The sequence below is a fragment of the Equus caballus genome, chromosome 10, assembly GCF_041296265.1.
Source record: "Equus caballus isolate H_3958 breed thoroughbred chromosome 10, TB-T2T, whole genome shotgun sequence".
Classification (NCBI taxonomy): Eukaryota; Metazoa; Chordata; class Mammalia; order Perissodactyla; family Equidae; genus Equus; species Equus caballus.
Window position 1 is genome coordinate 37,166,262 of NC_091693.1, and position 16,636 is coordinate 37,182,897.

The 16,636-nt window shown below is 41.1% G+C and overlaps 1 protein-coding gene across 6 annotated transcripts in view; it reads right to left on the bottom strand.

Moving 5' to 3' along the window:
• Nucleotides 1-16,636, bottom strand: part of COL12A1 (collagen type XII alpha 1 chain) — a 108,525-nt gene that overhangs the window by 35,017 nt on the left and 56,872 nt on the right. For all 6 annotated transcript variants that reach the window (XM_070225142.1, XM_005596795.4, XM_001914742.6 and 3 more), the window contains 15 exons: nucleotides 16,364-16,496; nucleotides 16,234-16,260; nucleotides 15,765-15,907; nucleotides 13,138-13,267; nucleotides 12,578-12,717; nucleotides 12,151-12,280; nucleotides 10,781-10,923; nucleotides 9,562-9,691; nucleotides 8,744-8,886; nucleotides 6,711-6,840; nucleotides 4,809-4,928; nucleotides 3,578-3,724; nucleotides 2,748-2,864; nucleotides 2,452-2,598; nucleotides 1,839-1,913 (listed from right to left, as the gene is read on the bottom strand). In XM_070225142.1, the coding sequence (XP_070081243.1) occupies nucleotides 1,839-1,913; nucleotides 2,452-2,598; nucleotides 2,748-2,864; nucleotides 3,578-3,724; nucleotides 4,809-4,928; nucleotides 6,711-6,840; nucleotides 8,744-8,886; nucleotides 9,562-9,691; nucleotides 10,781-10,923; nucleotides 12,151-12,280; nucleotides 12,578-12,717; nucleotides 13,138-13,267; nucleotides 15,765-15,907; nucleotides 16,234-16,260; nucleotides 16,364-16,496 (1,855 nt within the window). The remainder of the gene's footprint in view (nucleotides 1-1,838; nucleotides 1,914-2,451; nucleotides 2,599-2,747; nucleotides 2,865-3,577; nucleotides 3,725-4,808; nucleotides 4,929-6,710; nucleotides 6,841-8,743; nucleotides 8,887-9,561; nucleotides 9,692-10,780; nucleotides 10,924-12,150; nucleotides 12,281-12,577; nucleotides 12,718-13,137; nucleotides 13,268-15,764; nucleotides 15,908-16,233; nucleotides 16,261-16,363; nucleotides 16,497-16,636) is intronic.

Consider the following 16,636-nt stretch of genomic DNA (forward strand, 5'->3'; position numbering starts at 1 on the left):
TCTTTCATTCAAATGAAATCACATAACTGAGAGAGGTAGTCTAACACCTCACTGTTCAAACTGTGGTTCAGCAGCAACCGCATCGCCTGGGAACTTCTTAGAAATGCAGGATCCCAGGCCCTACTCCAGACTCCTCGGATCAGATCAGCAATAACCAGGTGCCCAGACGACTCATGTGCACAATCGTGTCTGAGAAGCACTACTCTAACTGGCCCTCCATCTCTGCTCTAGAATTATTCCTTCTCTTTAGATCATTATGCGAATATACGCTCTTTCCTCATGGAACTCTTTAAGTAGCTTCAAACAATAGACGAGAAGGAAATCAGATGGAAATCAATGGTGTCCCAAACTTAAGAACAGCCATCAGTGGGTTTGGAGATTTTTGTATAAATTATCAAAGATTTGGTGCAAATAAGGTGTGTTTTATTTTAAATTAGGCCACTAGAATCATACAGAGGGAGGAAAGGCAGGGAATAAAATAAAGAAATGTCTTTGATTTGAATTTTCAGACTTGGAGGCTAAAAAAAAATTAACAAAATTTTAGTGTATAAAAATTTAACATGCAGAATATACAGCACCAACAGTGAACCCTAATATAAACTATGGACTGTGGCTGATAATGACATGTCAATGTCAGCTCACGGATTGTAACGAATGTGCCACTCTGGTGTTGGATATTGATAGTGGGCAAGGCTGGGCATGTAGGGGACAGGGTAAACATGGGAATTCTCTGTACTTTCAGCTCAATTTTGCTGTGAACCTAAAATTGCTCTAAAAAATAAAATCTATTAAGAAAAACATCTTAACAGGTTTTTAAAAAAATTTTTTTAAACTTTTTTGCAGAGGAAGATTCCCCCTGAGCTAACGTCTGTTGCCAATCTTCCTCTATTTTGCATGTGGGTCACCCCACAGCACGGCTGACGAGCAGAGTAGCGTAGGTCAGTGCCTGGGATCCAAACCTGCGAACCCAGGCTCCCTGAAGTGGAGCACGCCAAATTTAATCACTACACCATAGGGCCGGCCCCTTAACATGTTTTTAAGCCAAGATTATTTACTGAGTTTCTTTCAACAGTCTAATTTAAAGAAACTCATTACTATTTTACCTTCTAATATTATTATTTTACCCCATAATAATACACTTTTAACTTTTAATTTTACTTATCTAATAGGTTTAATAAAGTTGTAGCACTCTAGAGCCTTCTTAGATAAATGAAAAATATTTTAAAATCTGAAATGCTTTCACTTAAATGCTGGAAACAGAATGTGGAATTAATTAGCTTAAACTTAATTTGATAAAGCACTGAGAATTGCCCCAAATTACTGAGAGACCAGTACAGCTCAGTGTGACTTTTTCCCACTTTAGTGCAGGTGACAATTATGTCTCAAACTTTGGTGAATGGAAGTTTTTTAGCTTTCTGTAATCCAGGGCACTTCCCAGGTCAGAAGCCAGGTATCCCCAACGCCAAAGACCCCAGGCTAGGTGGCAGATGCAGCCAAAAAGGTCCACAGTGCCTGCTGATGCCAGCAGCCAGCGGAGAGAAATGCCCACCAAGGGTCTACGGACTATGTAAAGTATTAATCTGCAAAACTGAGGAAACAGACTTCCAACTGAAGAGCTGGACTAGTTTGTGACTGATTGTATTCATACCAAAATCTGCCTGGAGGGGGAGAAGAATAAGTCACTGGTAATCTTTTCTTTTAATCTAGAAACTCTTCAGCAAGAATAATGAATCAGAAACATTACGTATCAGTTGTAAAGGATGTACAGGCTGCGTAGTAAGAAGGCTACAAACCCCCCGCTCCCCCCGCGGCACGCTGTGTGCCGTCGCTGTACGCACCCTCGCGGGCCGGCGGGATGGTGGGCGGTGGAGGAGGGGTGGGCGGCTCCGTAGGTGCCTCTGTTGGTTTTACGGCTAGAATTAAAAAGGACTAATTAGAAAAACACAACAGGTGCACATTTCATATCATAGAAAGTAAATTGTAAGAGCAATTTAAGTCCTTGATAACGAATCGAGTCTCATTGCACTGACATACTGGGAACTCTATTTTATCCAAACTTGGCATTATTAGTAGTCATTCGACGGTGACTACAGCTGCAGAAAGCAAAGCTGAGAGTCAAACGACAAAGGTAAGGCCTTCAGATAGGGTCACGTGAGTAAAAGTCACTAACATGGATGCACAGCCACCTTCTCACTGTCGGCCAGAGCCATATCTCCCTCTTTTAGCCCTTTCTTTAAAATGACACCAACTCTGGAACAGGGGCAACATGAATTTGCTGCAGATAAAGGTCCTGCACCAGCAATAGACTCCACCTTCAGGAACCTGTCATCATTACATCATTGCTGCTGCCCTAGGGAGAAGTGCCTACACAGGGGTCGCGTCAGTCTCCCACACCTAAAGCATTCTGCTCCGAAGCCTTACAGAGACTTTCCAGATTACTCAAAAACTTACTGGTATGTTCTCTGACAGAGACACCTGGTCCCTCGAGATTTGGTGTCTGCACAAAAACAGTGACACCATAGTCAGTGTCTGGTGAAAGGCCAGTGAAGCAGTGACTGGTTTCTGATCCACGCACTGTAATTTCTTGTCCTCTCGTTCCTGATTATGACAATAGGAAAATGCCAGTGTCATCATCAACTATATTTAAAGACAGTTTTATATATCCTTTTATAAACAAAATGGCATCTTCTTTACTGGAGTTTAAAGTGTTGCTCCTGTCACCTCCACCTCATTTCTTGCACACGTACCATCTGCAGGGCTGAGTTTCAGCCTGTAGGAGGTGGCTGCCCGGTGAGGTGACCATCTAACACAGAAGGTATCCCAGCCAATCTGGTCGGTTTTCAGATCTGTCACATTTAAATATACTACAAAAGAAAGAAAGAAGTTTACTTTGTAAATAAAAGCAAAAAAGCATACTTTTAATCATAACACAATTTTAGAACTTGCACTGTGGCTGAAAAAAAAAAATGTCTAAAGTCTTACTATGTCTCCTTATAAGAAATATACGCGAAAATGTGGTGCAGCCAAAGCATACCTTCCTCTCCACCCTGACCTAAAAGGGGAGGAAATCCACACAGTCCCTCTCAACGCCGCAAACGTCAAAGACGTCTTGTGGAAAATAATAAGAAATTTTCCTGAAAGGCAACCTGCTAAGTCTTTAAATAGTTATTAAAGCACGTGGTGACTATAAAATCTGAGGGCCAAGTCAAGATTCACGGCATTTCTGTGAAAACTTTCATTGAAATCAATGCATTTAGGTAATACATATTTTAACATCAAATGTCAAAAAACTACAGAGCACCTCAACTCTAATTTTACAGCTCATTCATGGATGATAATTTCTATAATTTTTATCTTTCAAAATTCAAAATATATTTTATGAGAAATAAAAATATCATATTCATTTTTTGTATGCTCGATTATATTATTTATATATTGGTTTAGCTGGACACAAAAGGGCCACCTACTTAACGCTGAGGAAACATGCATACGTTAAAAAGAAAGAAAATTAAAACAGGCTGACCTGGTAACTGGTACTAGACTTTTTCGTACGACCATGAAAAGGTCCAAGACTCACATGTGGTGCCTTGATCCGTCAGGGGGACGCTGAGTCCAGAATCGTACTGAGCATAGACATTCACGTCGTAGGTGGTACTGGGGTCGAGATTGTGTAACGTGTATGACGTCACTTCTCCAACGAAAACTTCCATGGGCTCGTTGGAACCTTTAATGACAATCACAAAAATACACAGAAATATGCCATAACCGGTCTCAAATTTTTCTTAAAATCAAATAGCTGATACTCAAGTGATAGTGTGAACAGCGCTAATTCCATAGTCCCTTAAGCATTGCTCACAGCAGCACATGCTGTGTTATGTGGTGAAGACGAAACTACAGGCAGAGACTGGACTCGTCACCCTCTTATTCCTAGAGCATAGACAGTAGCAGGTGCGTAACCACTGCTCCTTTAATGACTGAATCCATCACACGGTCAACTACCCTGGACTGCAAGCCTCCTCTCTAAGCCCCACCGTGCCAGCAGAGTGCTTTGCACATAGTAGATGCCCAATTAACATTTTTCCAGTTTGCTGTAGAGATGATTTAAGAACGTCTATCTCAGACCTCATGCCACAAGTTTGATTACGGAAGGTCCTCAGTTACCAACACATCCTCCTCCTTTAAATTTTCTCTCCGCTTCTTATACAGGCTCACCTTTCCTTTCTCTTGCCCTCTCTCCTTTATTTTTTTCTAATTCACACCCTTCCTGGGTGCATGGAAATACCCTAGCAAGTTTGGTACAAAGAACATTTTTCTTCCATTTGCCTAAGCATATGGACAGAACGTGGAAACAAAGAGCATAATTTAATCAAAGTGATATTCATAGGTGGAAATGTTAATGCAAAGTTGACAAGCCTGTCATGAATAAACTAAAATACACATGCTCAAAATGGAATAATACCTTGACATAACTGGAAAAATATATAAATTTATATTGATTAAGCATGCATTATTTCACAATCATAACATAGGATGTCTGCACACACACAGATTCCATTTGTGTAATTTTATGGACTAGGTCAAACTCTGAATCATGCAAATTAATGAGAGTCTCATCTACACCCACAGTAGCAATGGTACTTTAGACCATTGACTTAAACGTTGTTTCCAGAAATATTACCTCTAGTGGGAGAAGGCAATGTGATAGCTGAACTATCAAGAAAATCTAATTATAGAGATGTGATAAAGAGCAACCTCAAAGACAAATAACTCTCCAGTGCATTTTTATGATGATAAAAGTGCTTTCTTACCCGCTGGCTTATACACGATTTTATATCCAAGAACCGGGGAGGGTGAAGGATCCCAGGATACCCTGAATCTCGTATACCATTCATCAGAAATGTGGATGTTCTGAGGTGGAAGTAGTCCCACTGCAAACAAATATTGCCACATTTTACTGACCTTTCATCGACACACAAGGGCAGCACAGAACTTTATGAGTATTGATTATGAGAATTGATAGTGCAGTCCCATGAGAGCAATTTAATAATATCCCATAATGTCCTGATCTAGAAAACAATTAAAAGACATTGAAATGTTCAGCAAAAAGCCTAGCAGCTTTCCAAGTTCAAACGGACTCAGGAACTCGTGATTTCCAGAGCTGGCATGTTATATAATGCAGAATTACAGAAAATAATAGATATCGCATACCATTTTTAGAATTTTATAGATTACAGATTGTTAAAGCCAAAAAGCAACTTAAAGACTATCTAATACAATCACCTTATTACATAAATAAGATATGATTTGCCCAAGACCACACAGTTAGCCAGCGACTAAAACAATGTTCTTTCCCACCTCCGTTCTCCCCTCCACCAGAAGAACCCAGAGTGAATCCTCAAGCCTGTCCCGCTCCACTCCCTATGGAATCAATGCTTTCATGGAGCATCCTAAGTAGTCACTGAGTTATTATTCATAGCATTTCACAAATAAAGAATTCAACTCAAAAAACTGTTTTCACAAGAGAAAATAGAAATGGCTTTGGCCCTTCTTGGCCAATTCAAGATCTTTTATATTTTTTGATAAGCACAAAATTCTAAAATATGCCCTTTTCCCTAGAAGGGTACCCAAATCTATTCTAAAATCTGAGGGAACACGGAAAATGGGCAGCTGTTAAATTGAAATCATCGTGAGTGATTAAGCTGAGTCCCGCCGACTCGTCGGGCCTGTAGACACAGGTATCGATAAACATAGCAGTCCCCAGCCTTGACAGACTGAGCTGAAACAACTCTATTCCTGCCTTCCTCTTAGGAGCTTTCAAACATCGCTGCTCCCGAGTTCTGTAATGCTGTCAAGATCGCGTCAGCACCAAGAGTCTGGGCAACTGAGGGTAGCAAAGAACCTGAAATCATGCTACTTAGGTGGATTTTTGCCGAATGAAGTGGAAAAGAGGAATGCCAATATTTACCAGCCACAGAACTGGGACCTACAGCCCAGCCTGCCTTTGTCTAAACCAGTTACGGTCGACCTTGGCTGCACGTGAGAACGCAAGCAGTCGAGGCCACGCCTCCGCCCCGTCACCCCCGTATCTCCGGGAGGGGGGAGGGGGAGGAGGGGGAGGGGAGGGGGGGAGGGGGGAGGGGAGGAGGGGGGCCACCGAGGCAGGAGCGTTTGTTAAAGCTCCTCAGGTGGCTCCAGTGAGCAACCAACTTGGGGGAACTTTTCTCTAAACCGTGAAAAACTGCCACCAGCGTAAGCTAGAAAAGAGGCCCAAACATTGGTAATTCTTTGTAAATTACCTGGCATAATAGAAAAAATACTTTAAAAAGCTAAATTTGTAAAGATAGAACGTGATTATGAATCATCTTGCTTCTTTATAACTTAAGATTCTTTCGTGATGGAGTGTTTTTTGCTGATACTAAACTGACTGAGTTAACAGCTCAGCCTTAACTGATACCACACAAAGGAAAACAGTATTCAGAGCACATGCAATGGTTTTCCCAAGGAGAAACAAAACTGTCTTGAGCAAAGCAAAATATATAGATTTTTGTCTCCTTTTTCTTTTTTTAGTGAACCTTTAAAAAGTTAAAAGTCAGTTCTGTAATTTTGACAAAATTCATTGTCTAATATAAATGTTAATACAGTATTAACGTAGTATTTGAGATGCATTGGTAAAGACAAAAGGCGAAGATTATAAAAAGTATGACATTTACCAGTTCTTCCATTTCCTATTAGATGGCCACCATCTCCATCTTCGTAAACAGCAATAACAGTAATTTTATATGGAGTATCAGATTGCAGGGGCTGCAGAATTACATTATTTCTTCTGCCTGGGACTGTTGTCTGCAGGGGAAGTACATTTAAATTTACTATCAGCTAGAGGACTTCCAGGTCAAAAGACAATATTGTTTTATGTATTTCCACAAACAGTAATGGTTTCTTGGTATTTTCTTTCTGTTGCACAATGCTCACGGCCGGGCAAACTGTAGGAGAAGGGTTTTAGAGTCAGATCTGGGCTCAAATTCCAGAAGAGCCGCTTCCCAGCGTTGTGACATTGTGACGTAGCGTCTCTCAAGGAAATGGTAGGGCTGAGAGGCAGCACCTACACTCTCAGGACACTTGACTGAGCACCGCACACTCGGCCGTAGGGGGCTCTTCCCCCTCAGCCGAAGTGTTACATTTTCACATCCTCCTTCAACAACACGGACCATGTACCCACCGTGGGCGGAGCACGGTACCAGCTGCTGGGTATACACTGGTGAGCAAAAATGGACTCAGTTTCTGCCCTCAAGGACATCCATTTGGCTGATACTAATTAGGTGAAAAAGAGGAAATGGACAATACATTCAACTACTTCGGTGAAGAGGGAATGAACCGATCGCTCGCCCCACCCTATGCTTTGCTCCTACAAACAGCGCGCACCACTTATGCCAGTGATTCCCAGCACAGAGTCCTGGATTGCAAATGGTGAATTGAGGGAAGAAATTATATTTTTTATGTTTTCAGAAAGGGGAGGGAAATTGTGTATCTGCCTGTGTCAAGGCTGAATAAACGCTAAGCGTGAGCTGCTTTGCTTTGGCAAACTAAGTGTTAATACTGCTTATCTCATTTGGATCAGAAACGCTAAATGAAAGTTACATGTGTTTCTGGTTAATAAAAATGGGGGCTTGAATTAAAGCTTAATATATCAAGTTCAAGTAGAGGAAATATTTTGTAACATGGGGATAATGGAGGGAGAATGATCAAAGAGGATATACGCGGCAAAATTGTTGAAAACCACAGACTTAACTGCTTTACAATCAACATTTTGTGTCATCTTCTACTAACCCATCACACAATTAATCACTAAACTGTAAAGAAAGTGGTGAGCTTTTCCATCCGCAACAAGCGGATACACATAGTGAGGGCCACGAGGAAGCTACAGGAAACCTGTTCTGGCTCTAGAGGGACAAAATTTGACATTCAGAAAGTTTGAAATTGGGGCTGGCCCGGTGGCATAGTGGTTAAGTTCCCACACTCCACTTTGGTGGCCCGGGGTTCACAAGTTCAGATCCTGGATGTGGACCTACGCACTGTTCATCAAGCCATGCCGTGGTGGCATCCCCTATACAAAATAGAGGAAGACCGGCACAGATGTTAGCTCCGTGACAATCTTCCTCGAGCAAAAAAAGAAAGATTGGCAACAGATGTTAGCTCAGGGCCAATCTTCCTCACCAAAAAAAAAAAGAAACCAGTTTGTAATTAATATGAGAGCATGTATATTCCAAAACCAAAGTGTACTGAAAATTGCTACATTTAGAGAAAAGAGAGCTAAATTAGCACTGAAATATTTAAGGGAAACCTTGTAGAGGAATTAGATTTAAAGAAAGGATAGGATTTGGATAGTCACATCATTTGAATATTAATTTAGGCAGCTCAGAATAATAGATATCATGTTTCACTAGATTTAGTTCCTGTGGTATAATTAGGTGGTTAGACACCCATTTCATGAGATAAGCCAATTTTTCAACGTCTTTAGAACAGAAATGAGCCCAAAGACATTGATTCTCTGTGATGTGGGAGGCCACACCAGGCACATTTGGGTGGTCCCAGTATCATGTCGGAGAAAGTCATAAAATGTGACTGCCACACAGGAGTGAAGGACTCAGCTGTAATCACAGCACACTCCTAAAGAAGAAAGCTGAATTTCACCTTCCAACCAAGTAAGAGATTACAAAATGCTCAGATAAATGAGAACTGGACTCACATATTCACCAATCGGATCACCCACAGTGGGAGAATAAATGATTCTGTATTGCTGAACTGGCCCATCGGCATGATCCCAGGCCACAGACAGGCTATTGGTTGTCTCCCCAAAGACTCTCAGATTTCTTGGTCCACCTCGTGGCACTAAGTAAATAAAATACAATACAGTTAGTTCCTGCCTGCGAGCGTGGTGGACACGGAGGCGGAGGCAGGGTATAAAAGAACTTCACTCAGGTCTGAACGAGGAAATCACTTGCCGTTGTCTCACCATTAGTTAGAATGTTTACTCCCTTATGATAAAATATACATCTCCTATGGTTTTAACATGAAAGCATAGACAGTAGACAGCGCTGCATTTCAGAGCTATGTTACCTGCTAAACTTTCAGCCACACAGAGCTAGGTTTGAACCTAAATGTACAGATTGAGAAAGAGATTCTTTTAGCCACTATAACCACCTCCTGTTTAGTGAAACAGAGAGGCCAAGCCCTCGAATTTCCAAAGTGCCCTTTTGGTGAGAACATCCACTGCAGAGCAGAGAAGGGAAGAAACCCTCCCTAATTCAGGTCCCGGATGAGGAAATGGCCAAACGAAGTTCACTCAGCACAGAGGGCAGTCATGGGCCCAAAGCTTTAGCCAGGAACGTAAACGTGGGAGAGCCCAGGCAGAACCACACACCCAGGCCTGCCCTCACCTGCACAAAGGTGGAAAAGCTCTCACCACCTCTCACTCCCCTCTCGCCTCCCACTCCTCACTCACTCAGAGAAGCCCTGCCAATCAAGTTACAAGGGAATGGGATGGAGAAAGGATTTCTGCCTCACGCGTTCGGCCCTGGCCCGGGCTGGGATTCCCCTCTCCATCTGAGTAGAGAGCCACGATGTTCACAGAATAGGGCGTGTCCGGAATCAGCTGCTCTAGGCGCACCATGCGGGTGTTTCCTGGCACCACCATCTGGAGGGGAGGAAATGCCAAATTCTGCCTGACAACAACCCAAATGCTTACAAGGCTTTGATTAGTCAGTAGAATGATGTTTATAATAAAAGCCTGAGCCCAGGCGCATCAGAAGCCAAGTACTATGCTTCCTCATGAGACCTGCTCAAGCCACCTCACTAGATGCAACTGACGCCCAGAAATCCCCTCCGAAGAAAGGTAGTTCATACTTGACCCCTAGTAGCTTCAAGTATCTCCTGTTTATGTTTATTGTAAGGATTCTCAAATACAACATCCAGGGCTCATGATACTTACCCAAAAAGCATCTCGAACGTTAGACACACATAAAAGAAGGGACCCCACACTAGGGGGAGGGATTGTGTATTAAAACAGAGCGCTGCTCCATGCAGTGGCTAAGGGCAACATTGTCTGCATGTGTCTTACCACACAAAGGGACATGCAAGTCGATATTCTCACAGAACACATGGATTGTCGTCGTGTATATCTTTGTTCATCGTCGTTGTTTATTTTTGTAAAGACTTGTAAATTAAATTAGTCTATAAATTTACTTTCTTTTAGATGTCCTGATTCTATCTTTATTCAAATTACTGATTTCTGATTTCTACATTATTAATCTTCTTACAAAACTGAATAGTATCTGAATTGAAGATAGATTGGGCCATGTGTGAGAGTCGGGGAGGGCGAACTTTAAGATATTTTCATAACAAAGACATTTGTCTGTTACAACAAAAGCCCATACTGTCAAGGTCCAGCCATGATTTGCATTTACTACTGAGGTTTTTAACTCATATAACTAATTTGCATTTTTCCAATATTCATTTTTGCTGACTAACTGCATAGTTAAAACACCTGCCTTAATTCATTAAAAGCAATCACTTAATTATCAAACACTGATGTGTTTGTGGTTTGCATTCTCACAGCCTACCACACGACACAAACACGAGCCTACGTTCACTAGGAAATGAAGTTTCCATGAGACTCGGGGCCACACCAACAATTGGCTTATTCTTCTGGGCCAGCAGCCACAGCATGAGGCGCAGCAGAATCTGAAATCCTTTGCCTGAGCTCTAAGATGACAAGATTACTCACAGACTCTGGGGGTCTCGTGCCGGCCTCAGGAGAGTGCACGATGCGGTACTGCTGAACGGGCCCGGGCGCGGGGTCCCAGCGCACGTCCAGGCTGTGGGGGGTAGGATTGTACACTTGGATGTTTCTTGCCAGTCCTCTCACCACTGCGGAAAGAAAAGCCAACACATCTTTCTTAAGTCTGTTTATATATGTCGAGCTTTTGTTATCACTTCTCCAAGATGTATATTCTGTTACACAATAAAATACTGTCCTCCTTAAACTTCTAACCATCTACACACAAAAGCAGGTTAACTCTCCAAACCCAAATTTAGTCAAAGTTAGCCAGTGATGGCCTTTGTCTATATAGAAGCAAAGTTGTTGCCAATAAAAACAAGCTAGGAACAGTATTAGTACTGGGTCAGCCATAAAAGGATGAGGCACAAGAAACTGAAAAGAAGCTTCAGTTTCTCAACATAAGTAATGGAGAGAGAGAACAGGAATTTTATAATGTCTGCCTTCTAAGCAAGAACTGACAACACTTATGAAGCCCATCTAATTCAGTCAGCGAGTTTCCATCATTCATTCTTTCATCAATTCCTTCTTCATTCAACAAATAGCTACCAAATGTCTTCTGCGATTAAAAGAAAAGGCAAAAGGAGGGAGAAGTAAAACATACACTCAGTTCCCAAGTTACTGCTCCAATAGGGACTTAGAAAAATTTACAAATTGAAAAATTTACAAATTAAAAAATTTACAAATTAAATCCGCATATTAACTCCAAACTCCAGTTTAGCTAATAACATCATCTTTCTAGACCACTAATCTTTTACCAAAAGAAGCCATCCGTACTTGCTTCCTTTTAGCCATGAGCGAGTATATTTTTAAAGCTAAAGAAATATTCATGAGTATGCACAAAAGCCTTTAAGCACTGCTACAAAGAATAGTAAAATCACTATAACTGGTTTCTCAAGAAGTTAATGCAAATGAAAATGCACACGTTTAATGCCAAAAAGCGCTTCATCAGCAAACCAGAGAAATGTGCAGCCGAGTAACGTGATGAACAGATTTCAACAACGCACTCGAGTTTATAAAGCACAAAGCACAGCTCAACGAACTCTTGTCAGTGAGAGAGAACAACCGAAGAACACTAATGATTGCGTGCACATTTCCAAATCTTGAAATTATCATTTCAGAAAAAGAATGCCATTATAATATTTTTATTTCACATGCTAAAATATTAACAGGTGATGGCGTTTGAGAGGTGAACTATGGGTAATTTTTATTCTATCATTTTGAATTTTCCAAATTTTATTTAATGGGCCTATATGGCCTTTATAATAAAAAGCAAAATTTATAATGCAAAAGCTAGCTTTTTGTGCCTTCTTACTTACATGTCCTTCCAGTATCTGACGTGCGTCCTCCATCACCTTCAGTATAAACAGGAACTACCGTAACAGTGTATGGGGTATCTGGCTGCAGACTCCTGAGAATGGCATAATTGGTATTCCCAGGTAGTGATGCCTGAAGATTTTAATAAAACATAAAATACCTGATTTGAAAACCTTGTGAAAGAAATAATACTCTCACCCCATGCTCCACCTTTAGAACTTCCTAGAATGATTATTTTCCCCAGCCCCAATCCCCTACAATTCCCCTATCACCTAGGTACCAAGGCACCAACCTATTACCCGCTGTCAAGTTCTATTAAATGAACATGAACTTCTTGTTAAAATAAGTTGGTTAACTCCTTTAGCTATTTTTTAAATCCTTCAGCTACAGTTTAAACAAAATGCATTTTTCACCATAGGAAATAATTACCAGTTCCTCTGGACCACCTGCTGTTGGTGCATAGAAGAGCTTGTACTGACGGGGATTTCCCTCTGCATGGTCCCAGCGGACATTCAAAGTGCTGGTAGAAGGGTCGTACACTCTTAAGTTCCTCACGGTATTCAGAGGTTCTGAAATGCACAGAAATCACATCACTGTGTGACCCTGACAACCAGGCACACACAGAACAGGTTCACTGATATCTCCCAGGAACCCTAGAAGATTGCAGGCACCCCACAGTGGGCAGCCCACAAATATTTGTTGAACAGTAGCGAATAAATAATGTCTGTGATAATCTGGTACACGTCTCATCTCTTCACAAGATATTTTAGCCCCAAAGTGTTTCTTTTATCCTCAAAAGTAGTAAATGTCTTTCTCCACAAAGAGAGACAGGTAACTCCAAGCAAGGATATTAAAACAACATCTTTTTAAATGCATTTGAAAAGGTTAGCAAAGCTCTGTGTCACCCCAGTGTTTCCAGATAAGGAGGTGATTCCACTGCAATGGTAGGTACTGCATCAAAGAAGCTACAGGAGTCTGGGTTCACTTACTGGTCTTGCCTCTTCCCGTCATCCGACCGCCTTCACCGTCAGGATACAGGGAGGACACAGTAATCGTGTAAGGAGTGTCAGGCTTCAGCTTCTGCAGGACCACACTGTTCTGCCGTCCTCCTATTGTGGTCTTGAGCACAACAGGGATAAGCGTCAGCCCTGTGCTCTCCATCTCACTAACGTCCTGTTAGAAAAACCTCTTTCTACAGGGGGGCTGTTGGAGACCTTTGCCAAGATCTGGAAACATGTGCCACAGTGAAGGTTTAAAATATATCTTATGGTGTAACTTTAAATGTAAAATATGCACCTTAAATCATAAAAAGCATTCTAAGCCTTAACCCAGTGACCTCAAAGAGATATTTCAACTTGCTCACCACCAGCACTGCAAAATTCAATCCAAAACACATTTCACAGATCTCCTCCCCAAAAAGACATTAAGTATAAGTGAGCTGCAAAGGAATTTTAAAATAGCAAAGAATTGCGTAGCATTAGATGCTCCACACCATTCAGTATTATTCTTACTTTTTTATAGATGTTTCCTATTTGCTTTAGAAACACATTAAAATGACTCAGCAAAAGATCTAAAGCTTTTGGTGTTTCCCCCAAAAAACTGCCGCTCTAACAGCATTAGCTGTGTAAAAACTACCTGACTGGACCCTTGGCCAGGCCACACCCAGGCAGGGCTTCCCAGTCATCTCCACGATACCAACTTTGTGGTATAAACCTTTTCAATTTCCTCCTTTATGAAGTTTGAAGTTTTTATTCACTGCTTCAGGCCTTCTAGCTATAGTCTTGAAAGAAAATTCGTATGAATTGTTAACAGTCTACCAAATTCAGATGTTTATGCTATACTAACTAAAAATCACATGAAAATGGCCTGCTGGCCACAGTGAGTGCACATGTGCATGACTGGATGTGCCATAAGTCCAGATGTCTCCAGCTGAATACCCATCCACTCAAGTAGTCTGAGTTCCAAAGAAAACCTCACTGATCACCGTAGTCATCCTCAATAGGAGCAAATTGAACGACAGTGCTAATTTTCATAAATTTAATATTTGAAGTGATGAGAAAAAAGTGTCAATATCAGTACAGGCCATTTGATATTTAACAAATGTGAAAGCAGCCACTTAGCAGAACTCGCCTTATGAGTTAGCAGGGTGGTATCTACCTGCTTCTCTCACCAACTCTCCAAAATAATTCTAGCGTCAGCGATCCAGTACTTGATTACTTCATGGACTAGCACTAAAGCGCAAATACCCCTAAGAGCAACAAACCTAAGAGATTATCAGCTAACACTTTCCAGGGGGCAAGTTTATGAGACTTTTTCTAATTATAACAAACAGCTGAGGGACGGTAAAAGAGATGCTGGACGGCAGTTGGACGGTCAGCGTGCTCCAGAGGAGAAATGCTAAAGACAAGCTTCACTGGCTTCCCAGTTCCGCCTACATGTGGCCTGGCACAGACACAAACAAGTCTATTTCTGACACTAAAACATTACCGTCAAATGTGTCTTATCTGAATTTATGTAAAATCCAGTTGATTACAGTTGGTATCTAGTTTATTATTGATAACCTATTTAACTAAAATAGACAAATTCTCAGTCCAAATGTATCATACCACCTAAGACTAGTTCTACAGAAACCTCAAAAGACCAACTCAAAAGTCCTATCAAAGTTCTGATTCAGCTAAACCCACTTACTATGAAGTATCAGAGACCTTTAACCACACAGCTTTAACCACCGCCAGCATCTACTCTGCTAATATCTCTAAACCGGGAAGAGGGGTGACCCATTTGCTGGAGCTCAGCAGGTCAGATGATTAAAGGTCAATCACTCAAATCTCTCTAAGGTTACATGAGGAAATATTATAGCCCCCCTCTCCAAAAGTCAACAAAATAATGGACCTTACCAAAAGAGGTATCTGAAATAAATGAGGAAGCATCACCCTATCCAGGTAAAAATCCTGGCACTTCCTGACCTAGGATAATGTGTGCAGTTCTAGTCACACATTTCATGAAAGCAAAGGTGGAAAAGGCTCAAAGACAAGACAACTGACGTAAGCAAGGTGAATGGACAAGGAGTCTGTTAGATAAGGGAAGACTAAGAAGATGAAGATGAAGGCTGAGTTTGCAGTCCCACCCTCATCAGTATCCTCCATTCGGATAACTATAAAAATGATAAATAGTCAAAATTAGCTGGACAGGTGCCCCGAGCTGGAAACACCAGATCTGCAAGACACCTTATGATGTGCAAAACCCAGAAAAATTAGAATAAGGAAATTTAGCAAACTTTCAGTACTTGATTAAGTTAGAGAAATATGGGTTGAAAAATCTGTATAGACTAAAAACTCTAGATATCTTCATGGATAATCCAGCCCTGAGGGTTTTTATGGGAAGCGTGAGTGCACTGAGGCACATGCCTAATGCTGTGAGGCTTCCATAAAAATTCTCGTTTCCCATGAACATCCACTGAGTCTCCATCAGGAATGGAGTCAAATAATTCCATCCAATACAGTAAATCTTGCATCTCTCAAAGTAGTAAGCATGACTACTAAACTTTGGGCATGAAAAGAGTTTGAGGAGGAAAGGTAGAATTTGTCCAAGTTATACTTTTTTCAAAACAAATTACCGTCTGCTCATTGCCTTCCCCTGTCGAAGGCTGATAGGTGATTCTGTATTTCTGCACACGACCGCTAGCAGAATCCCACTTAACAGTCAAGCTGTAGGATGTTGCATTGTACACCTGAAGGTTTCGTGGGCCACTTTTTGGAGCTGAAAGAAGATTGTTGAGAAAGATTAAGCACACAGAACAATGCCTCCCCACTAACCACTGTTCCCAAGGAAATAACAGAGTTGTATACTTCTAGGTTTAGAACTAAATTTGACCCCATGATAAATGATGGTCACTGAATCACAAATGACTCCTTAACAAATAGTAGCAAAGCAAAGTTTTTCAAGAAAGCCCTGTTTAAAAGAGGTCCCAATCAATCCCTTACAATTTAAAAGCAGAAGGATTGCTTGCAATGGATTTTGTGGTATTTTTCATCCATTCATTCATTATTTGGTCATTCATACAACTCAGCAAATTAAATTCTTACCTTGTGTTGTTAAGGGTATCAAACGCGCTAAAAAAATAGAATTTGGGGAAATATTACTAATATGGCTAAAACTCCATTTTTAAAATTAATTTTAAAATAACAATGTCCTAATTGAAAGCTGAACACCTACGTGTGCGCTCACTGCCAATCAGGTCATCACTTTCTGACTCATCCGGATAAATGGCAGTAACAGAAACTTCATAGAGAGTGTTCGGGTTCAGGTTTTCAAACACCAAAGTATTTTCATCTCCATTTACGATAGTCTTAGGGAAAAAGGGGAAAAAAACAAACCCACAGAAAACTAAGCACATATAGCATACACCAATGGCAGTGTGTTGACATCGTTTAGCCCAATGGTCTTCCTGCTTTGATGCAGGACAGGAGCTCAAATGTCACTAGCAGG